This window comes from Lissotriton helveticus, chromosome 3_1 (genome assembly GCF_964261635.1).
Source record: "Lissotriton helveticus chromosome 3_1, aLisHel1.1, whole genome shotgun sequence".
NCBI lineage: Eukaryota > Metazoa > Chordata > Amphibia > Caudata > Salamandridae > Lissotriton > Lissotriton helveticus.
Window position 1 is genome coordinate 1,045,962,367 of NC_136061.1, and position 24,625 is coordinate 1,045,986,991.

The window sequence follows — 24,625 nt, forward strand, 5'->3', positions numbered from 1 at the left end:
GTTCTTTGATAATCCTCTCCATGCAGGGTGCCTAAGTGTCCCCGATTCCTAAAGCCCTTTTTTCCGACCACACTCATGGTTTTTACAGGGGACCAAACACCCAGTTGATTATTACAATCATCTGAGAAGCCTAGCAATATTTCTTATGGTTGGGCAAAATTTCCTTGCATAGGCTCAAAAGCGCTATTCTAGTAATCTTAAAAGAGATTTGTGCTAGGCTGTCCAATTTTTCAAAATAAAAATCAGGTATGAGGTGTGCATTTACAAACTTTGACAGTATTACCATTTTGTACAGGACTGCTCTGCCCATTAGGGAGAGCATGAGTTTTTTTTTCCAGTTGGTCACACTAGTTTTATTTTCTGCCAGATTTTTGTCTTTGAAATTCGGCCTCTCTATGGTCACACACAACCCATGTGTAAGAAGCCTTCCTTAGCGACCTGTAACAGGAAATTCATCTCAGTATTGGTGATAATTCTGTGAGCGGAAATAAAATTGATTTAGACCAACTGCTTAGGAGAATTGAATAGTCTTTATGTCTATTATCTCCAGTAACCTGGAGATGTACTATTTACCATCTGCCTTGAAGGGGAGGTGATCATGTGCATATAATGAAATCACAGTCGTGATCCCATCTCAATCCACTAATTAGGTGGTCTGTTCTTATCTGGACTGCCAATGGTACCAAAGCAAATGAAAGTGGTGAAAATGGGCTTCCCTGTCTTGTGCCATGGCCCAGGACAAATTGCTCTTATTTTGAGTTGCTTACCTTGACCCCAGCAGATGGTTTTATGTACAGCAAGAAGACCTATTATTGAAACTCTGGACTAAAGACCATTAATTTTTTTTATTCCTACTATAAAGGGCCATCCAAGTGACTAAGTGCCTTTTCATCAAAAGGAACAGGATTACTGCCAGTTCAAATTCCAACTGGTATAGATTTATCAATGTATTCATGACTATTTACAGGTTTGGATATGTCAGATTTTTAATTTTGACGTTCAGAAGGGAGATTGACCTGCAGGGGACGCATTCCTTATGGGAGGCAGTGTTCTAGATTGTGATTAAGTGATATCAGTGCTATATGGAGGTAAAGGGCAGTAACCGCTCTTATTTTGTTCCATAGAGCATACGATGGATGAGTTACGACAGTAAACTCATGAGCTGTTTAAAAATCTCTATCAACAGTCCATTCCGATAAGCCTTCACACCAAACGTTTGCTCTAGTTTTATCTATCGTCAATCGTCATGTAGTAGAGTGTTGGTTGCGAGGCCTCATACAAATCTCTCTATTTCGTCTTTGGTTGCATTTGACTTGAGACATTGTGCAAATATGTTTACTATTGGGTCAGTAATCTCCTGCTTTATTACTTAAATATTAACAGCAATATTATTACTCCACTAGTATGCGGTGTTCCTCTCTTTAAAATCAGATGTGTCAGATCTTCAACCAGGCCTTGTGATTGCCTTTCCTACATATGTATTAGATGGTTCTCTAGATCTCGTGGTGTCACCTCCCTTTCTCTAAGATACCCAGTGATCGTTGCGACGGTCTGCTATCTCAATACTGTCTTGTAGGCTTCAACTATGGTCACACTGGATTCATTTTGTTTATAATAAGGCTGTGTAGTTGAGCTTAGACTTTGCATTACTTTCTCATTCTTCAACTCCCATGGATTTAACTTTAAACTGTCTGATCCCTTACAGGAGAATGACATCAGCATGGTGACCAGAGGTCCTATATCACTCTTGCAACGTAGGCTGTGTCAAATTCAGTTTTGTGTCATGTGAACAAGGATATAGTACAGCATATAGGAAGGAGGTTTTCGGACCTGGAAAATATGAGCATAACAGTACTCCTGTATGTGCCAGTCTCCAGAGGTCGGTTGTCTTAACAATGGCTGAGTCTTTACCAGCATGCCTTTACCAAGAATGCCTTTACAATGAATTATATTGTGAAGGCATGATTAGTAATGATCACACCCCACCCCCCATCCATCGAGCCCTAACACCCGGCCCCCAGACCTGCAATCCACCATGCCCCAGCTTTAAAAACTACCCCGAGCCTCCACACTGAGCCCTAAAACCCAGCCCCCAGCACTAAAAACTACCGACCCCTCCCTGAGCCCTAAAACCCGGCCCAAGCCATACTTACCAAGCCACGTCCCAGTCCTTCCGGTCTTGATCTTTCCTGTTCCTCTCCCTGCCCATCCACTCTGCATCTAGACGCTGAGACTGCCTTAACCACGCATATGAGTAGTTAAGGCATGTGTGAGGTTTAGGCAAGGGTTATTCCGCTTGCTTTAAAACCCCACATGTGGTTTAGCCTGCGTTGTTAATGCCGCTACCCCAAATGTCCGACAGCCCAAGGCCCTGTAAAAATTGTGTAGACATGACCTTTCCCCTCCCTGCAGTCTTCTAGGGCTGGACGTATGTGATTAAAAATGCCTCCTGAGTTTGAAATATCAATAACTCCAATTGTCCTAGTATGGACAATTGAATTCCAGGTGGGAGGAATGCAAGATTACAGCTAACTTTTCCCTGTTCCCTTCCTAATACAGCGCTATTCAGCAACTGATCGGGTTTGGCACATGCAGGTTACAGTAAATAGGCGTGACCTTCCTGCCATGATGGCCACTCCTCGTAAATCAGTGATGAATGCTGAGTGTACAAACACCCTGTATTGTCCTCGCCCAATGAATTTCCAATGGTTACCAACTAGGTGTCTTTGTCGAAGTAGTACTAAGTCAGGACCACGTCTATCGAGGAATTATGATACCACCCTCCTTTTCAGCCTATGTCCCAGATCAGCACCTTAAAAGTATCTTGCGTCCTAGCCATATCCATTTATTTGTCCCCTTTTACTTAGGACTTTTGGGTCTTTGGTGAACCAGTTTTAGTGTCATAACACTTCTTTGTTCCTGACCTTTTTATCAGTTTAACCTTTTCATTCCCGAACCTCCTACTTTCTCACGCAGCTGGTTTAAAACTACCAATTCCTCACTGCTGGAGGTGCATCTCGCTCTTCCATTAACTATCAGTCAAATCAATACGAACCAACTTGATTTCTTAAGATATTTTGTTGGCTCAGATTAGCCTTGCCCCCTCTCATGTGTAGTGAGGGAAGTGTCTCTTGGAAGCTGGGCTGGGGGACCATTTGTCTTTCAGTTCAATGTCTGCATTATTGTCTAACTGCCCAAGCCTTTGGGCAGACTGTTTGAGAGAAGCATCACACCTTGGTAAAAAAAAGCTATTCTTCTTTGTAGATTTCTTATTTGTACGTACAGATGTTGTCTTTGGTGCCATTGTCTGTTTATATGGCTCTGTCAAATTAGTCATAATCAAGCTGATTGTGCATAGGGGGCGTTTTTAGGGATTCATTTCAGGACCAGGTCACACTTTTCACTAGTTTGGTCTGTAACTACTTCCCTTTCATCTGCTCTGTCCATTTTATCCTCACCTCTCTGTGTTCATGTCCTGTATTCTTCTCTCTCACTGCTGCTTGTTGATTGTTCTACATCTCTGTAGAGTCTTGTGTCATTTCTCCCTGGTTTTCAACAAGCCAACCACCCATTCCTAGACTTGGTTCAAGAGATGACAGAATTCCCTAGGACTCGTATATACTCATATATTTCATGCCCCTTTTTTGTAGTTCTTTATTAGCCTCATTGAAGGATATATGCTTGGTTAGTACTGTTTGGGCATAGTTCTGCAATAGTGGGATGTGTGTTCTCAAACTGGGTGGGCCTATTGTTTCCTACTGCTAGGAGGATTGTATCTCAATCCCTCAAGTTAAAGACTCAGGCAATTACTGGTCTTGAGCATTATCCGGGTCATGGAAAGGGCCTCAGGTGCAGTGTGCTCATTAAATTGCTACGAGTTTCGAAAGGCCAGCCAGTGGATATTGATTCTGTATCAGTGGCCTTTAGCATCGTCTTTAAAATTTGCCATTCAGAATCTTTCTTTGGTTGGCAGATCTTTTCATTCAGCACTTTTTATGCAGGTAGCATGCTAAGCCACAAAGGTTCCCTCTTTCTCCACTCCATCGAAGATTTTTCTGAGGTGTGTGCTTAATAGTGTGATGTTCAGCGCCACCCTGGAGTTGCAGACTGGCAGGACTTCCTTTAGCAATGGGTCCCTGCCATCTTGAGGGTGATTTGTCTTCTGTGGGATAGTCTACCTTCTCCCTTGTGGCATCTCCTTAATTGGAATATTTGCCCAGTCTGATTTGTTGCGTAGATTGCGCCTATTTTGTGTGACCCATCATTCTTCTAACAACTGACACACCCAATAAGCTGTGCCAAGTGCTTTTAAGGAACATCTCCTGGAAGGCATTGAGAGGGCAAAGATCTAACATCAGATGAGACCCAATGTCCTTCTTCGGCACAAGAAAGTAGTTGAAGTAATACCAAGTTCCTACATTCCGGGGCCAGAACGCTCTTTACGGCCGCCTTGACCAAAAGAGCCAGCACCTTCTACTGCCAGATGGTCCTCGAACAGCTGCTCTAATGGTGATGAATAGTGCAGTGGGGTAGAGTGAAATGGAAGGGTGTAGCCCTGATGCACAGTTTTAACCACTTGGATGCTAAGCTCCCTGATGTTCTTCCATGTAATTTCCATTGAAATCAATGGAAACTCCATGACGAGTTACCCTTGTCATTAGCAGCCAAGTGGTTAAGGACTCAATTGTCTGAAGTGATGATCTTCCACCCTAGGAGTAAATATCTGATCCGGTCTCTGACAGGCGGCTGTGTTCCTCAAAGAACACAGCTGTTTTGCTGATGATGATGCTTGAGGGGCTGGGGACTGAGCTACACACTGTCCATGCTGTCCTGAGGATTATCTCTGAGAACCCTGTTGCTGTTGGAATGGAGACCCAACATCGTAGCCATGGAGAGGGTGAAATTGCTGGTGTAGTTGTCTTGTGGGAGTGGAAAGGACCAAGAAACGTGCTGTTGCTTTGCTTGCCTAAAATTGCTCTAAAATTTCTCACAAAAAGGTAAAAGTCGCTAAATGGCATTTCCATTAATGAGGCATTTAAATGTCTCCCACTCATTTGTCCTTGTGGCAGTCGCGTTCCATTTAATCTCAAGAAAAAAAAGAGTCCAGTGTCTCCCTCACACCTTCACAAAGTACGAGTTACTTACCTTTTGTAACGATGTATCTGGTAGAGACCATTCTAACCGCATATTCCTTCACGTAGAATTATCCCCAGGCGTGAGACTGGATCCAGAAACTTTTTTGCCACAGCATCCCTGCGCGCCGGGGGCGGGGCGACATCACACGACTCCGCCCAGGCGTCGTCCGCGTACGTGACATCAGCAAGGTCACATAAGACCCGCCCCGGCGCGCCCCGTCAGTTTTCCTCTGAGAACTTTTCTGCAACACAACGCTGAACTACCAGAAAAAACTGTGGAAGCATGGGAACAGTGTGCGTAGAGCAGAAAAATTGGAAAGAAATGGTGACTAACAACACCACCCAGAGGACTGTCAACACCGCAGAACCCAAAGGCAGGGAAAGAAGAAGAAGAACAAGCAGAACCCTGCACAGTCACCCTGCCAGCACATAGACAGCCTCCCATCCCTGTGCCCCGGAGGCAAAGAACATGCGTAAAAGTCATGGCACATGTAGTAAACCTACCACCCCCATCCCGAGCCCGGGAATGGGACCAGTCCCAAGACAGACTAGGACAACAAAGCTTCAAGCCACCGCAACATAGAGGGCAACCACCCACAAGGGACAAGGGCAAGACATGGCCAGATTACCCTTAATCAGAGGAGAGTAATAGAAGGAAGGGAGGGGAGGACAGGGATAGAAGCAAACCCCCCCCCCCCCCCCAAACCTGGAGTAGCCAGAGCAGCAGGGCACCGGAGCACCAGAACCCCATCCTCCAAAGAACTAAGGAGGAATGAACCGCCCCCAGACGGAGCCACCCGTCAAGAACAAGAAGGCACTCACAGGAGAGACAGCCCCCCACCGGGAGGCAAGTACCTAAGACCAACCCAAGGGTCCTCGCAGAATAGGGGAGGAAGGGCAGGCCATGAAGGAATCTGCGGCTAGTATCGCCTCTACCAGTAACTCGTACATCTGATAGAGACTACTAGCCGCAGATTCCTTCACGTAGAATAGATACCGTAGCAATACCCCCTGGGAAGGAGGGTTTGCGAAATGACCCCACCAGCCAACACAGAACAGAGGGCCCTACAGGGAACCAGATCTGTGGCCCAGGTAGAACTTCGCCCCTGCCAGGCAATGGGAACCCACAAGCAGACCCCCACCAACCCCAAGGGGATGTATGAGGGGAAGAAGGCTGAAGATGCCCGTACACTCACAGCAGAGGAGGCAAGGTCGGAGAGGTCGAAGCACCCCACTGCCCCACAAGGCAACACAGCGTCTGCCCAATGGACAGGAAGAGCGGAAGAAGAAGCCTAGAGGGCACAAGGAAACGAGGGAAAAGAAGGCCAAACCACTCCAGATGGAGAGCAAACTGCCAGTCAGAACAGTGCCAGCAGTCAAATGCCGGTAGAAGCTAAAGGAACAGCCCGAGGCCCCAGGAAGGCTAAGTAGGCGGCGCCTGGCAAGGGAAAACACAGCGTCATCCCAGACCTCAGGACAGGAGCATGGAGAGGAGGAGATGCCCGGGCACACCATTACGAGTGGACGCGCACACGACCTCAGGAAGCAAGAGCAACCTACCTAAACGCCATGGAGAACAGGCCCCCAAAGGCAACCAGAACCTCCCAGCAGAGCGCAAGCCATATGACCTAGGGTACGATCAGTCCCAACCATGGGAATCTTCTTTGGAAGATCTTCCGCAGCAGAGGAGCAAACAAAAGAGCCACGGGGAAAAACACACCCCCGCGAAAGGCTTGACAAGTAGCTAAAGTACCAGAAGGCCTAATCTGAGGGCCAAATCTGCGCAACAATTCCAACACATACACATGATCAACAAAAGGCGCGTCCAGTAGCCAACAATGCCAAGGTTCCCAAAGAAGGACGCAATGGCCAGAAAACGCACTCCACAGTCAGAACAAGCGGCCTAGGAAGGGCCAGAATCAACCCGACTCAGGAATCACTGAAGAGAGGACTGAGGAGGAGGTTGATAAGGTGGAGGAGGACGGAGCACTGCCAAGAGCCTCTGGATGGCGGAGTCGGCCGAGGCATGGAACAACAGGCTGCCATCAAACGGAAGATCAATGAGTCGCTCCCTAATATTCTCAGGGAATACTCCATCCCGAAGCCAAGCATGGTGACGGTGAGCGACCAAGGAAGCCCTGGCCCGGCCCAACACCTCTGAGATGTCCAGGGCAAAGCGGAGAATAAAAGCCGCCAGCTCCCGGCCATCCAACGCATGATGCTGTAAGTCCACTTGGCCACCCTCCTGGGACGCTGCAGATCCCAGAGACTCAGCCGAATCCCACAAACAGGAGAAGGCGCGAGCCAGCACACACAAGGTGTTCAGAGCCAGCAAGGCAGTGCTGGTCGAGGCAAACATATTGCTACCCCCAAAAGTCCAGCCAGCGGGCCTCTCGGAACAGCGGAGTCAGCAGTGGCGACAGGGAGGGAAAAGCAGTCCGCAAAAGAGTACTGGAGGCAGAGGGGTGGAGGGAAAGGCACACCAGGTCACGTGGCGCCGGGAAATTCAGGTGCAGAAGTTGCTGAGGCACCGGGTCCCCTGAGGCAGGACGCCTCCAAGCCCCCGTCAAAGAAGAAAGGAGGGAACCTTCAAAAGGGAGCAGAATCTCCCTCCCACCAGAGCCCTGGTGGAGGACCTCCAATAGATGGTCTGCCGGAAAATGAGCCACCGGGTCACCCATACGCAGGATGACCACACCCGTCTCCTAGTGCCCTCGCGACGGGGAAAGCAGCTCCTCCGTGGGCGACGGCTGCAGACTAAGGCGGCCGTCCCCGAGGCCAAGTGGGGCAGGCAAGGGCCAGACCTGGAAGTCAGAAGGAGACGACAAATGAGGGACCTGCCGCTCTTCCGACGAACACCTCTGCCTCAGGAAAGGTGGAGAGCCTCCCTTCGACGTAGGTGAAAAAGACACCACAAGGCAACCCGTCTCCGCGAAGGATGACACCAAAATACAGGCTGCCTCCGGAGAAGGAGCATCCAAAGATGAATCCGCGGCACGACCCCTGCGCGGATCCGTAGAGTCCGCCGCCTGAGGCGGAGTGCCGGCACCATCCGGCGTCGCCAGACAAGGTTCCTCCCAGGTGCCCCGGACCGAGGACCGAAGCGGAGACCGGAGCGGGGCTGGAGCCGGACCTGTCCCGGGACGGCACCGACCCAACCTCCACCGAGGTAGCCCTCCACGTGGGGGAGCGAGAGGACCCTGGGTAGTGACAGGAAGCTCCTCGCGATCCTCGGCCCAGAATGAGGCGTAGATCGCTCGGCAACCCATGAGGCGGTGCCAAGGACGATTCCACATCCGACTCGCCCCCAGTCGAGGCAGCCACCTGTGGGGGGAGGACGAGAGGGGCCCGAAGAGGGGCGAGGGGTCCTCACCCGGCCTCAACCCGGAGCGGGCAAGGAGGGTTTACCGACCCCTGTGGCTCCGCACTGTCCAGCTGCTGCCGGCGCCGTAGCGGCGTCACCTCGGCCTTAGACAGGACCACCCTGTCAAGGGACCGAGAGAGGCTCGGGGATGCGACCCGAGCCCCGGCGACCTCCCGCGACACCACAGGGACTCCCGCAGGAGTTTGCTGCGAGGCAGAGACGCCAGGGCCTGAAGGAGGTGCCCCAGCGGAGCCACACCCCAACAGAACAACACCCTCCAAGCCTGGATCCAAACCAGTCGCCGCCGCGGTGCGACGGAGGGCCCTGTGCAAGGCTAAGGGTCCGCCGACGCCCCAGGAGGGGAAGTAGAGGGAGACGCCAGCACAAGGCCTGCAAAGCCGCCTCGTATGTCTCCATTTGGACTCTCGACGCCCCAACACCGGGAAACGGTGGATAGGACGACACGCGGGCCTCATCACCCGCGAAGAGTTTACGCCCCCGGTAGGCCGCAACCCAGCCCCTGGGGACAAACTGCGACACTTACCCACCGGGAAACGATGCTCACGTGACATCAGAGAAGGGCGAGGACGACGACCACGGCCGAACCTGAAGCCGTCTGCCGAAGCAGACGTCGACCTGGAGAGACCCGCCGAGAGAAGTTTCATGCAGCGCTCCAGCCGCGACTTCGGCTTCAACTGTTGGCAGGCCTCGCAGTTGGCGGTGCCGTGATCCCTCCCCCAAACACCACATACAAATGAGTTGCGGGTCCGTCGTCGACATAAGACGACCAGGAAACGTACAAGTTTTGAAGTCTGAAGGCATTCGCACACTGTTCCACCAAAAGAATGGAGAAAGCAAGGACCAGATCCGCGTTGCACGCAGAAAAGGAAAAAACTGATGTGGGCGGGTCGGGGCTTATGTCACCTCGCTGACGTCACGTATGCGGACGACGCCTGGGCGGAATCGCGTGATGTCGCCCCGCTCCCGGCGCACAGGGATGCAGTGGCAAAAAAGTTTCCGGATCCAGTCTCACGCCTGGGGATAATTGTACGTGAAGGAATCTGTGGCTAGTAGTCTCTATCAGATATACAGTATTTTGCAAAACCACAAAGCGTAATCTTCACAACTAGACTGGGTGTCTGTTTCGGGTATCTGAGTAGTCAATATTCAGTGGGGAGTAGTGGCACAGGAACCTGCAGTGGTACTGCACTGTCCGGTGTACTATGAAATCTGTCATCAGAAATCGGTCCAGTCTACTATGTGTATAATGGGTCTGTGCACCTGGGTAGAGCCCCGCCATATATCAACTGAAGTCAATCCGGTCATCATCTTGCGTAGACTTTTTTGTCATGGATGGCTTTGCATGCATCCAAAGTGGATGCCAGTCCTTATCCCCATCTAGAGAGCAGTTGAAGTCCTCTGGCCATACAACATTGACCATGACGAACGGCCCAAAGAGCTCTATTACCCTAGTAAAATTGCCCATCATCTATATTCGGGGCATTCATATTTACAAAGCAGAGCTTGTGCCTATCTAGTAGTCCATATACCTGGATATATCTACCCTGCACATCTGCTTCAGTACTATGGCGCTGGAAGGAAATGCCAGGAGCCAGCTAATCTACACTCCCCTTGCATAGAAAAGGTAAGTGGAGGAGTGCATATGACCTCTCCATTTTCGCAGATCTTGTCCACTTCATTGTGTGTCAGGTGTCTCTCCTGTAAACCCACTATGACAGCCTGTGTCTTAAGGTAGGTGAGCACCCTATACCGTTTAGGGCGCCCATTGAGGCCCTGTATATTCCAGGATGCTATTTTCATTGTCCTATGTATGTCATTCTTCAGTGTGGGGTGGTGAGGAGGCAGTTCGAGGTCCACCAGCATCACAGGACAGCTGCATGTAGCTCCCCTTTTGTAGTGTGTAGTCAATAACACAGCTCCTGTATTTACAGAATCAAGCTTTTTGCACATATCCCCCCCACTCTTTGCCCAATTTCTGACCACTAGGACCAGGTGTAATGACTCTGAAATGCCCTACTAAAAAGGACTCAGTGCATGCGCTCTGACCCTTAAACTGGGGCATGTTTAACTGGTTTGTCCCCAATTGGCACAGCCTAGCTTACTTGTCAGTCCCTTTTATATGTTATCAGTGGTACCAAGAGCCTTCAAGTTGAGATGTCTCTCATGGACTGCAGCATTAGTTGTGCCACCATGAGTACGACAAACATAGCTCCCCGTCTACCAATGCAGATTGAAAGGGCAGTTAAAAACTGCTAACTCGACTTAGTCACTGAAAGTAATGGCAAAGTCCAACCTTCCTTCTAAGGCATGCCTATAGAAATCTAAGGCAGGGTGCTGTATATTAAAAACGTAGAACATGTACTTGTACATGTTCCAGCAATAAAAACCCTCAATTGCAGTTTTTACTGTGGAAAGAATAGTAACCCATAGGCAAGTGCAGAGTTATAGACTGACAGCTCAGCCCCGTTAACGACTGAGTTGGACTACTAAAGTTGGTACAGTAAGTTTTCACAAGAATCAGTGCACTAAACCTAATTTAATGGTTAAATCAGATTTGATGTCACTGGTGGGCAAAGGGCAACTTTAGAAGTCGCCACTTGTCTTGAATAGAGTTTACAGTGCCTGATTAATGTTGTACACAGGGCATGTCATGCAGACAGTTTCTGTCCTCCTGGTGAAACATGCTGCCTTCCTGAAAAGAAGACGACAGTGGCCTGTGCTTGAAAGAGGTGCAACCTCCCTCCTGCAGGAAGCCACACAAGTATTGGCCCAAAAGCAAGCTTTAAAGCTGATGAGGACCACTTGGGAGAAGGGAAGCCCCCTTGTTTAGGCAGACTAGATGGCACCCATGGAGGATAGGGGAAACCTGTTGTCAAACCGTTTTTTCAGGGGCATGTAGCCACACCACTGGGTTGGGCTAACAAACTCTGGACACCCAGAGAGGTGTTCTGCCATGTTGGGGTGGGCAGAATAATGCATCTTGGGCTAGTTAGATGCAACACTTCCCAGGAAGTGGTCAGCAGGAGGGAGGGAATCTGTAGCTCATTGGCTACCAACTGCATCCTACTCTGAGGGCATTTTCTGAGCATGCATAAGGCACCCCTAGCACTCAGAACTAGATTTCGACTGGACTTAAGGAAGATCCAAAGAAGGACTCCCCTGCTGCACCGGGAAACCAGCAAAAGGAGGTGGCACTGGCGAGGACTGCACTTGCTGAACCTGGAAGGTATCAAAGAAGAGGGACAATGCCTGCTGTGTCCTATTCATGGAGAAGTCCATTCGAGCCAAGCCAAAGCAAAGAAACTCTTAGGGTCTGATCCTCTGTTCAGAGCATAGGGTAAGCTGAGAAGCTTTCTGGGGCAAGTTGGTAACCCAGACTCTTCAGACCACCTCCAATCGCTGCCGTGCAGCACCAGAGACCACGACCTGATGCTCAAAGTTGCACCTTCTTTTGCTGATCCCAGTGGAGTCAAAGGAGTACACCTTGGTCACCCAGAAGCCAGGTTATCGCTCAGGGAAGGATATGGCTGTGACCACAATACGAGGCAACTAGTAGCCCAGTGGTGACTGGACTTCTGCCAATACTGACAGGACCTTGAGGGATGAAGACACTGACCATGACCACCTCACCCCCTTCATGGACCAAGGAGTAGCTGCATGAAGACCCCCATCAACCGCACAGCATCTTTGATCATCTTCAGCATTCTTCATCATTTGCATCAGGACCACTTCCATTGGAATCCATTGTAAACTAAATAAAGTGCCTTGAACTGTTTCGTGACTGCTTCGTCTGTGGAAAAAAATTATTCTGAGAGCCTTAAGGTCCCCCTGAATGGCTCGCTACTAGAGATGGCCACCTAAATTGACTCACAGTGACCCCAATACAACTAACCCAGACTTTTTGGTGAAAAAGTTTCTCAGTGTTCGATTAATTAAAATTGCCAATGTCTGTTTGTGATTGAGTGAAATGTTTACCTTGTGAATTCTACATTTATGGAACCTTCCAGTCGATCTTTTTTGGTGCGTTGTCTAACAATAAATAAAAGTACTGCCTATTTTTATAAATCGGCGTTGGATTTCTTGAATATCCTATCGATTTCTTCTTCAATTGTTTTAGTGCTGTATAAATACTTTCCACATGCACTCAGAGCCACAGCTACTCAGGGTTGAGCTTAAGATTTGACAAACAAAACCTATTGGTTTTAAAGGTGCTGGTAAGCGTATTACACGGAGAGGTCACACCATATAATACACCCCATTTCTTCACAGTGTAGACATCGAAATTAAGCACAGATCACTCAAACATTTCTAGAAAAATAAGGACTCTCAAAAATACTCAATTAGCCTTCCACTGCCCTCTGTACTGGATAAATAATCAAAGTAAACCTAACTATATGTTTGCCCACCATGTTTAACCCTGAACTGTACATGTTACATACAATCTAAAGAGATAACAAGCATTGGCATAGCCAATAGGTCTCGCCTTTGGGACCTTATAAGTATTTAGTTATGCAGCACAATATCCTTGGTGCAAAAACATCAACTGCTGCATGGCTAAACACTTATAAGGTCCCAAAGGCGAGACCTATTAGCTATGCCAATGCTTTTTTTTTTTGCTCTTCCACTAAACATGCTTCCCATTTAAAAAAAGTCCCTTTTTACAACTCTTACCAAACAACATCTCCTATCCTTTCCTTGTTAATCTCACAGCCTCTTTTACAAAACTGTTCTGTGCACACAGCTAGCTACCTTACGCAATGTAATCTGCGTACAACACACACACGCTTTTCACAATAAAAAGGCAGGCCGCTTGCTTTTGTCAATGCATCCTTCTTTGTAGTAATGCGTGTCTTTGTCAAAGATGTAACTGTGCATGAGGAGGCACCTACCTGTTTGTGATGTAGCCATGCCACCTAGTGTAACGTGTGTCATTATAATTTATTACTAAGTAAATGCCTGTGTAACCAGGACACTGCACACGGGTCAACATGTCAAGGCCGGATGTAGGACGTTACAACTCATACTTTTACAACGCATACCATTACAACGAAATTTTTACAACGCAAAAACTATTACAACGCATGTATTTACAACGCATGTTTTTACAACGCAGGTACCTTTACAACGCATACCATTACAACGTAAGTATTGGTAAGTATATATTAATTTTTTTAATTTAAATTAAATGAAATGAATATAATTTAATTTAATTTAATGTAATTTAATTTAATTTATTTTCATTTAATTAATTTAAATTTAATTTTATTTTATTTTTACCCTGTACTCCTGCACCCCAAAAACCCAAAACTGACCCTAAACTCTAAAAATACCCCTGTACCCCAAAACTGACCCTGAACCCTTAAAATACCCCTTTACCCAAAAACCCAAAAACTGACCCTGAACCCTAAAAATACCTTTTTACCCAAAAACCCAAAACTGACCCTGAACCCTAAAAATACCCCTGTACCCCAAAAACCCAAAACTGACCCTGAACCCTAAAAATACCCCTTTACCCAAAAACCCAAAACTGACCCTGAACCCTAAAACTACCCTTTTACCCAAAAACCCAAAACTGACCCTGAACCCTAAAAATACCCCTTTACCCAAAAACTGAAAACTGACGCTGAACCCTAAAAATACCCCTTTACCCAAAAACTGAAAACTGACCATGAACCCTAAAAATACCCCTTTACCCAAAAACTGAAAACTGACCCTGAACCCTTAAAAATACCCCTTTACCCAAAAACTGAAAACTGACCCTGAACCCTAAAAATACCCCTTTACCCAAAAACTGAAAACTGACCCTGAACCCTTAAAAATACCCCTTTACCCAAAAACTGAAAACTGACCCTGAACCCTTAAAATACCCCTTTACCCAAAAAATGAAAACTGACCCTGAACCTTAAAAATACCCTTTTACCCAAAAATTGAAAACTGACCCTGAACCCTAAAAATACCCCTAAAAAAAAACTAAAAATATAACATTTTAAATATAATTATATACTTACCAATACTTACGTTGTAATGGTATGCGTTGTAAAGGTACCTGCGTTGTAAAAACATGCGTTGTAAATACATGCGTTGTAATGGTTTTTGCGTAGTAAAAATGTCGTTGTAATGGTAGTGCGTTGTAAAAGTTGCGTTGTAAAGGTTGTTTACCGTCAAGGTCCTAATGACTTGATAAGGATGTGATGAAAGAGGCCCTGAAGTATAGAACCACAGAAAGCACACCTTTGCTCACAATGTGGACTTCTAATGTACGCTAGAGGCGTGGGCTGAGTTTCTGTGCCCGTCCGGTGGCTCAGGCGAGACCTAAAAAGGGTACACTTAGAGGAATGTCACCCACAAAGAAATATTACACCTGAAGGAAAGTAACCCATAAGAAAGGTTGCTCATTAAAGTTACACATGAAGGAATGTGTTGCTCATAAAAGCGGTTATAAAGAAAGGACACTCATTAAGAAGAGACGCCCAAAACAAAGAAAAGTTGCTCACAGGGAAATCTTACACAGGAAGGAAAGTTACCCATAAGAAAGGTCACAGCTGAAGGTAATTTGCTCATAAAGGTTACACATGAGGGAAGGTGTTGTCCATAAAGAAAGGTTACACATGGAGAAATGTTCACAGAAAGGAAAGTTACCCATAAATAAATATTACACATGAAGGAAAGGTAACCTTAAAGAAAGGCTACACATGGAGAAATGTTCACAATTAGGAAAGGTAACCTTAAAGAAATGTTACACATGAAGGAAGGTTATTCATGAAGCAAAGTTACCCCTTAAGAAATGTTATACATAAAGGAAAGTTACCCCTAAAGAAAGCTGTATACACAAAGGAGGGATACTCACAGAGGTACACATGAAGGGATATCACCCATAAAAAATATTAATTATGAAAGAAAGTTAGCTTCAAATAAAGGTAACATGCGGAAGAGATTTAACCATAAAGAAATTTAAAACTTGAAAGATTTACTCATAAAGAAATGTAAAACTTGAAACAAAGTGACACAGGAGAGTGTGTTAGAAAGGTTGGCTACCCATAAACATGTTACACTTGAAAGAAAAGTTACCCACACAAAAGGGTTACATGGGAAGTAAAGTTACAAAGAAATAGGTGTAGACCATGCAGCGAACATAGATGTGACGCAGGTGGACATATAGAATCAGGTTACATAGGGAAAGGGAGTTACAGGGGAATCGAGGTTTCACATGAGGTTTCCCGGAGTGAACATGGTAACAGTAGTCCCAGGAAGCAGGAATATACATGAAGTGGGGTGCTAATAAAATAGGATGACATGTGAAATAGGGATACAGGAAAGCTGGGGTACCCACACATCCTGCGTTCTGGAACATCCCGGGGACACTGTGATGCATATAACGAGATGCACCTAAAGCTGGGTGTTGGTGACCCATGTTTACATGTGAAGAATGGGATGCACATGAACAAGGGAACACAAAATCAGGGGTAACAGCCGAGACGGCTTAAACGCGAAAGATGCATATAAAACAGGAGTACATGGGAATCTGAGGACCGAGCAGGGGATGGAGACATAGCAGGCAATGATCCGCGTGGAACAGAGAATACAAGGTTACCCTGAAGGAGCCAAGCACACAGCCTGGATACACAGAATTGAGAGATCGCCTGGGGTCGTGTTATACATGAAACACGGGAGCAAAGGAAGCAAGGGTGCACGTAAGGAAGTGCCACAGCGAAAGCACGACTGCATGTCAGCAACACTGAGAGACGGTAAGCACAGGGCTGGGGCAACCTTACACTGCTCCAGTTACCTGGCACGGGATGCCAGGTAACTGAAGCAGTGGTACAGAGGGGGCAGATTTACAAGCGAGGCATGGCACATGTGAAGGAGGGCTGCGCCTGAGGCAGAGCTCCACAAAGAAGCATCAGCTACAGGAATTAGGGTACTTGTGAAGAAGGGGTACCCACAGGGCAGAATTACAAGTGACTGGCAGACACACGGGAACCAGGGCACATGTGGAGGAGGGCTACACCTGCGGCAGAAATCCACGAAAGTGCATCTGTCACGGAAAACGGGGTACTTGTGTGTAAAAGGGGTACATGAGGGCAGAATTACAAGCGAAGCACGGAGACACAGGAAGGAAGGTTACACTTTTGAAGCAGAACTCCAAGTAAAGCAGCAGGGACGGGAAACAGGTTACATGTGAAAAAGGGGTAAACGCAGGGCAGCATGACAAGGGAAGCACACATACGTGAAGAACGGCACATGTGGAGGAGGGTTACAGGTGTGGAAGAGTTACAAGTGAAGCACGGAGACCAGTGAAACACGGAGACAGGGGAAGCACTGCACTTGTGGGGACATACCAAGGGCAGTATGATAGGTAAGTCAGGGGCATGGAAGCAGAGTAATCATGAGGAATGGGTGCCGGCTAAGAGGGCGATGCCTCTGTGACTCCCCAGTCGCCAACTCCTCGCAGGTGTATAATCCCCCCCCAAGCTAACATGCACGCTGCACTTGGCACATCAGCCCGCGCGTTACCTGGGGGGGTTGTTTCCTCTCCTGCATTTGTCGGCGGCCTGCGGGCGGTTCCTCAGTCAGCAGGGAGGCTCTCGTCACGCTCAGGCCCCCACATTGCTAGGCGACGCCCCGGAGGCACTCCTCTCTCAGCGTTCACTCTCCAGGGCCAGCGGCGGTGAAATCCACGCACCCACAGCCATCTGTTGCATGACTGACTTCTTTCATTACACAGTTAAGCAATTTCGACCGAAACTCAAAGCAGGCAGCGTGTCGCACCCGTGTACAAAGGTGTGAGCAACTCGGAACAGGTTACTAATGGGTTACTATTTAAAAGAAAGCAAAACCGTGTCTGCCTTTGTAGGAGCTAAACAAGTGGGAGCAAGCAGCAGCAGGGGAAGCGGAGAGAGGAGGGGGCCTGCGCGATTCCCTTGTGGGAGCGAGCAGCAAGGCGCGTTAATTGATAACATATGGCGCCAGCTGCTCGCTCCAGCAAGGGAATCGCCAAACGTGCATGCGTTGCCATTGAAGGCAATGGAACGCGTGCACGTTTTTGGGACAAAAAGAGAACCGATGGCTAAAGGTCTCTTTCCTATGCAGCGGATGCGCGCTACATGGCAAGACCTAAAAAGTAGAAATCAACAATTACTATAGAAAGATCAGTAAGTCAACAAATCTTCTTATCACAATAACCAATTTATATGGAAAGTCGCTGCCCATGGCGCTTCACCCACCCCTCCGTTGTAGAAAGGTGGGGCCAACACCAGCATGAGGGCGACCGGCCCTGATGGCCCTACTCTACAGAGAGCTGTGTGTGCATGTGTGTGTGCGTGCATGCATGCGTGGGGTGGCGAGATTACAACTGCAAAGCAGCAGGTCGGGATTGCCCGCAAGAGCTGCTTTTTTTATTAGCATGAACCAAGCATTAATCATTTGGACATTTTTAGGCAATTAAAGCCAACAAGTATATCACCACTGGACAAAAACTGTGCAAATTGCAAGTGTGCAACAGCTGGCCCAGGCATCAAAAGTTGTGGGGGCAGTGAGCCCAAGATCAACCCCTCCGCCTGTCAGTGGCACTAGGCTGACCGATAAATCTGTCTCAGGGAGCAGCAGCGCCTTTTCCTGAATCCCCAATGACAGGACCATTGATACACTTGCCAACAGCTCTGCCTCGATCATGTCAGGTGGCTCAGCCACCAGTTTTCCATTATCTTGGACTGTTATCCATGCCCACTGTGCCGGTACCTCCGGGCTCCCTGGCACTGTGCAAGACATTCGGTTCGACCATTTTCACCACTATCGTGGTCTCACATCAGTGTTAGCAACTACTGTGGCCCACTCTATTTCCCACCTTTAGCCACTCTCACACATTCTTGGGGTCAAGAAGAACTGCGAGCAACCATGTACCACACCCAGTTTGGTAGAATACAGCAGCATATAATGCATCGCCATTGTCCTAAAGTTTGCTTTCCAACTTTAAAGACTGGGTTGCTTTTGTCCCGGTTAAGTGTAATCGAGGAATATATTAACCAAATGGTCATCACATTTTTGTCTTCCACTTTAGGGTCATGCAGCAGGATTATATTCTATCCCTGTAATTGAGAATGCATGCTATTATGGTACGTGGTGGGGCACCCGTCCTTAATCAACAGTTCCACAAAGTGCTCTCGGCTATGATCCCCCAATCACTTCAGAAATCCAATAAATCTAAGATTGTTCCAACGAGACCACCCCTCAGCATCCTCCAGTCTGTCTTCCGGGCGATGTGACAAGTCTGAGAGAACACAGACTGTGGTTTGTAGGGCCTTCCTTTCTGCTTTTAGTTCTATAACTGAGTCCTCAGTGGCCAACAATCTCTTGCTGACTTTACGCAAATCTAATCTCAGTAAATTCACCTCCGTAGACATAGTATAGTGTCTATTTTATTTTCCAACAGCGGTCTTGATTTTTCAATGGCATCTAGGATCTTGGCTCCGTTGATCTCATAAGATGCAGGTGGGGCAGACAGGCTTTCTTTCTCCTGTGGAGTGTGTGCATCCCAGATGCTCCCAGTAGATCTCAGCGCTTTCTCCTTCCCCATCTTTTATCTCACAGGCATGGGGTGGGAGAATCCTATCACTTGTGTTCCAGAGTCCCCGAGCTCAGGTAGCCAGTCCCAGGTTGCTCACTATATTGGGGAGGGTATGGAAATCTATCGTCACATACCCTGTTAATTTTTTGGGGGGTTCTTCCACCCAGGAGTGCTGTATCCCTGGGTCAAGGACAGCTCAGCTCACCACACATGCAGAATTGCCTCCAGGTTCTCAGGCGCGTTCCCGGATGCTTCTGCACCTTCCCACCTGCTACTTGGTTACAGCCTCAGTGCCCCCAATCACCTGCTGTTAGCTATGCCGGTGCACAGTGTGTCATGGCGCCCTTCAACATGTAGGGCGACCACCACATGGACGTATCCAGTGGAGGGGCAGCAGCGCATCTAGAGGCACATGGCCATCTAGAACCCGGCGTGCGTCCCCAGAGTCTTTTTTAGAGTGGGGGGAGGCAACTCCTCCACCGTCTCCACCACACGACTCTTCTCCTACCAGTCTCCAACACTGCTAGTCATCTCAGGAGGAGCAGGCCCAGCACATGCTCCTGCCGCTCTGCACCACAGTCACCTAGGTTCCTCTCAGGTGAACTCCAAGTGTGCCACCTCTGACACATGTCCTGAGCTCAGGCCGCACCGTTCTCCAAGCAGTCACGCACAGGTAGGCTGACCTGACTGTTCGGAGGCAAATCTGTTGAGTGAAAAAGGCTATTTCGGTCACGTACCCTTCTCTGCAGTCCATGCTGTCGCATTTTTCTATGTTTAATGTAGAATGTCACAGGATATATACCAGGACAAAGCACCCATTAGCATGTCCTATCTGCCATCTTGGAGGGCCAGGTCCCCCGTCCACTGGCATCTAAAAGTTATTTAGACCAGTTTTCCAATTCATATTGTGGAACGCAGGAGCCCTCCCTCTCCATTATAGTTATCATTGTCTGAGTCAGTGGCAAAAAGATTGTGTAAAGCGTGGGCCCTACCATGTGGTCAGAGTCAGACAGATTGCCTAGTGGTTGTGTTCCGGTGTGCCGCAATATTGGTTGAGATAGATTCTGCTCGATGTTGGATAGCACGATTGAGCTGTATACCCTCCTCTGGTGTCAGCATCAATCTGAAAGAATCCAGCTCAGGGGATGGAGTCAGAATTGAGGTCGGAACCAGAGCCAGTGCTGAACCCAAAGTGGGTTCAAAGTGGCTCAAGTGGCGATGAGGGCAGATCTATTGGCGGAAGTCTGACTGAAGGCCCCTGAGGATCCTTGCGTGGGTCCGAGACAGACATCTGCTTTCTATAGTCATGGCCTAGTTTTTGTCTTTTTTTAAACAAATGTTATTTTGTCAACAGCCATATATAGTCTGGATTGACCAGGTTTCTTGGTAGAAACAGTATAGTACAGTAATACATCTATGATGTCAACATCCATTTTTATCCAATCGAAACAGAAAAGGAAAGAAATAAGATAGAGTCTCAACATTCAAAAGTTCAACATGTTGTGCCATGTCCATATTACAGTCTTTTGTGCAGGCCTCCCCTGGCCATAATGTCAAATTTGTTATTGAATCACACAATAATAAGCTCACCCACCGCCCTACAGCCTCAATACGCCTGTATCAGCTAATATGGGAGTAAGGGGCTCCAGATAAAGACCTCAATAGTTTGCCCATCTCTTCCATATCTTGGGGTGCTTCTGTGGGCATACCCTCACTTTAAATACAGGTAGCTCCAAACCGATGCAGAAATCCAACCCCTTTTTTCAACCCCTCAACAAGGGAGGGGATGCTGCCTTCCATGCCTTAGCTAAGACCCGCTTTGCCAGTCATGGCTTCGTTTGAAACCTATTTTTTGAGGAGGGGACATCGCTCTTTAGCACATTGAATTAGGTTTGAAAGATTGGAAAAATTGGGAGCAGAGCGTTGGATCCACGTTGGAATGCGGGGCAAGAAAGGAACTGATGTCAGGGCACAGGGGTGGTGCTTATATGCTACTCCGCTCCATTCCTAGGGCAGTAGGGAGCCGAAGTGGACTCCCATGGCACCACCTAGTTGTGTACGGGAGAATTGATGGAGTAAAGTTTCTGAATCCTGTCTGTCGCCTGAGGAGTATTCCAAGGTCCGAAATCTGTGGTTAGAATTATCTATCAAAAAACTTCATTTTACCAGCAATGGTCATTTAACCCTTTTGGTTTTGCAACTACACTGCAAAGAACTTTTAGTCATTTTTGTCCAGTGAGTAACTACTTCAGATATTAACTGTCTTACTTTCAAAACTCTGCAGGTCTAGACATTATGTTAGTTTTTACAAAACTATACAGTATATCTTTAATAAAGTCTCATAGTTCACTGCAGAGGACTATACCCATTGTTAAAGGTCTTGCACCAGAATCATAGGGATGAGCCACAGGTCAAGGTCTACAATGAGGGAGAGGGCTTACAAAAACTATTATAGCTCAAGGTAGAAAGAAGGGCTATAAGGATGTTAAAACATTCCTAGAATTTTAAAAATTAAAAAGAAAAACAAACATTGGAAATTTGGAAGGGACAGCCTGTATTAACCATCATTAACCATGAACAACTCCTTTCTCTCCAGTGCATCTCTCAAACATCCCGTGTTCTAATGATTTTTATAGCTAAGTAGTTCACTTCTAACACTTCTATTGTTACAATTACCTTGTAAAGCAGCGTAAACAGCACAATGTGTAAAGTTTTACAGTGCAAAAGCTTCAAGAGTCCTTTATAGCTAGGATGCAGAGGTGCTCTTTTCTTGAAAGGGGGCCATGGATTATCAGGGTATGTTCCAACTTGCTTTAAACTGTTGAGAGAAAAACATCAGAATTCAAAATGGAAATTCTAACTGCTATACAAAAGGCAAATGGTTTATTGCAAATTATGTAAAACTGACTCTTAAATTTTGATAGTTGAAACAAATTTCTAAACCAGCTTTACAATTAATCATTGCAGTTTAGTCTCCTCTGTAGCTACGTAAAGCATTCTGAGAACAGCAGCATTGGGTCAGTTTGCTTTGAACCGTTTGAACTACAGTACCAGCAAAGGATTATTTTCAAAAGGGAAGCGTGGTACTGGAAAAGTGTCCAAGGTGACATATTTATCTTGTAACTCCAACAGGGTCACCTCGGAATGCAGTGAGATGAATTCTGATTGATAAACTCTCCCCCCAACTAAATCAAACAACCAAGAAAGCAAACTATGCTGCTGCGGGCCTGCTTCTACACAAATAAGCTGTTCTCTGTACAGCCAAGTCGACCAAAAAAGGAATTCAGTGCAAGGAGTCTCTTTTAGAATAACCTGTCCCTCTGCATGTGGCAGCATGGGATGCAGAGTCAACGTGGTAGCAATGAGGAAGCAGGATATGATATTAGCAGCATTTGTTTGATAGCTGAAGGCCGCCCAGTGCAGCATGCTCCGTGCTTCTTTCGTGCCTGGATAACACAGGCACCTCAATCACTTGGAATAAGGTCAAATGTACAAAAACAGAAACTCCATGATTAATATCAGATTACAGGTGATGACTAAAAGGCCTGAAATACCTGAGGCTTTGGTGGAATGGGAGGTATTATCAGACTTCCCCATATTGCCAGTTCCACATATGCCACAGAGTTGGCCAGCCCAATTTTGGGGATTATAGAATATAACAGACACCTGTTTTGTCTTCCATCACAAGGTCCTATATCTCTTACCCTGATATGGTTGCGTTAACAGATGTATCCTCCTGAACCTGATGTGATCAGGTAGTAGGAGTCACTGTAGATGATCCAGCACTGGCATGATCTGTGTAACTACCCAGCCTGACTGAACAGAAGGGAACAGACTGAAGAAATCGATGGAATAATTCGATTAGCCTGTCTGAAACAAAGTTACCAAATAAATCGGAAAACAAATCTAACACCTCTAAGGCAGATTTAAAGTTAACTGGTGCAATAAATGATTTTACTGTGCATTAGAAACATTAATGGAAATTTGCGGCACAAATGACGCTTTAAAATAGAGGTCTGTGGCAATCTGGAGATGGAAGATAAAGACTCAATGATTTCATAGAAAATAGGAGGGGTTTTCATACTTTTGTCAATAAGCAAGATCATTGTATACAGTGACCATTACTCTTTGTATTCCATGACGTGAACTTTATAACTAGATGGTAGTTGAGTCTGGCCATAGCGATAAATTGATGTGTGTGGTGTTGCTTAAACGTTTACTTGAGTTTGAAGGAGGACTGGGATCAGTCTAACCACTTGAGAAGGTTAAGAAAACCATCAGGCCTGAAGCTGTGATTGAAAAAGTATGTTTATAATAAATAATTTTTACTGCTCAAAATAAATGTGTCAATATGGGTCAAACACTTTTCTGACTCTTATTCTGTTTGCAATCCCAATATAGTTAAACCATCCGACTATGGAATGATCTCGCCACAAAGGGACTGGGACCCCAATACTAATTTCTTTTTTAATGTGTTATTGAATGGTTTAGATATACCAGATATTGTGCTGGGGCACATATATAAGGTTTTTAAAAAGGATGAAAGGGGAGTCCCTGGAACTATAGTTCGATAAGCCTTCTTGATAACTTATAGATAGATTTCTGCAAGCAACTTTTTGATAAGCTGCAGGTTTGGATACTTAGTGTTCAGACTGTATCCCGTGTTAAGGCTGCTTTTCATGCTAAGTTTAGCACTACTGACCCAGCCTTTTGTTTCTCACATACAACATGTAAATACTTACATTGTTCAAAGATCACCTATATGTGGCCTGTGTTTGACCTGGAAATAGAAATAGGGATCAACAGGTGTTCCTTCCCATATACTGGATACTTTGATTAGGCACCATCAGCCCAATAACGCCCTAATCAGTCTCAGTAGGTTGGGAGAATTAACCAGCTCCATTCCAATCTGTAGGAGGGCCTGTCAGGCCTGTGTCCTGATGCCCACACTATTCTCCCTGTTCGTAAATCATGTTATAAGTTATCTTAACAACTGCATGAATGATTTCCCCAAACTGAAGTTCTATTATATGGCAGTTAGGGTCATTCTTGACATTGCTAAATTAGCATGAGCTCTGCTGCCATGATGCTGCTTTTGCGCACGCAACTACAAGACTTTGTTTGTGCCTTTCACAAAAGAGCTGTCTGCTTTATGCATTCACTGCTGTTCCTGGAGTTTAGCCTGAACACAATGTGCAAGATCGATAAACATGCCCCTTGTTATTCTGTTCTGGTCAGTCCCTAGCACCTAGACAAAACATGCTAAACACAGCTGCCCTGCTGGAAAGCTCGTGCTTTGTGATATTACAGGGATGCATGTTGTTCACACACACTTGGAGAGAGACCTTTCCTTGGCGAAGATCTATGCTGTTCCTATGATGTAAACCTACCATCTAGGCTCTAAGGTACGGGGTCAGCTGACAAAGCCCAGCGATCTTCCTTTATATAATAAACCTCAACTTACCAAGGGGATGGTGGTTAGGCATTATAGTCCTTTTTCCACTGTCTGTATATGATAACATCCCCCTTCGTATTCTTCTA

At 46.7% G+C, this 24,625-nt stretch overlaps 1 protein-coding gene across 5 annotated transcripts in view; it reads right to left on the reverse strand.

Moving 5' to 3' along the window:
- Positions 1-24,625, reverse strand: part of UBR3 (ubiquitin protein ligase E3 component n-recognin 3) — a 1,992,321-nt gene that overhangs the window by 1,004,775 nt on the left and 962,921 nt on the right. For all 5 annotated transcript variants that reach the window (XM_078681592.1, XM_078681591.1, XM_078681590.1 and 2 more), the window contains one exon: positions 21,761-21,902. In XM_078681592.1, the coding sequence (XP_078537718.1) occupies positions 21,761-21,902 (142 nt within the window). The remainder of the gene's footprint in view (positions 1-21,760; positions 21,903-24,625) is intronic.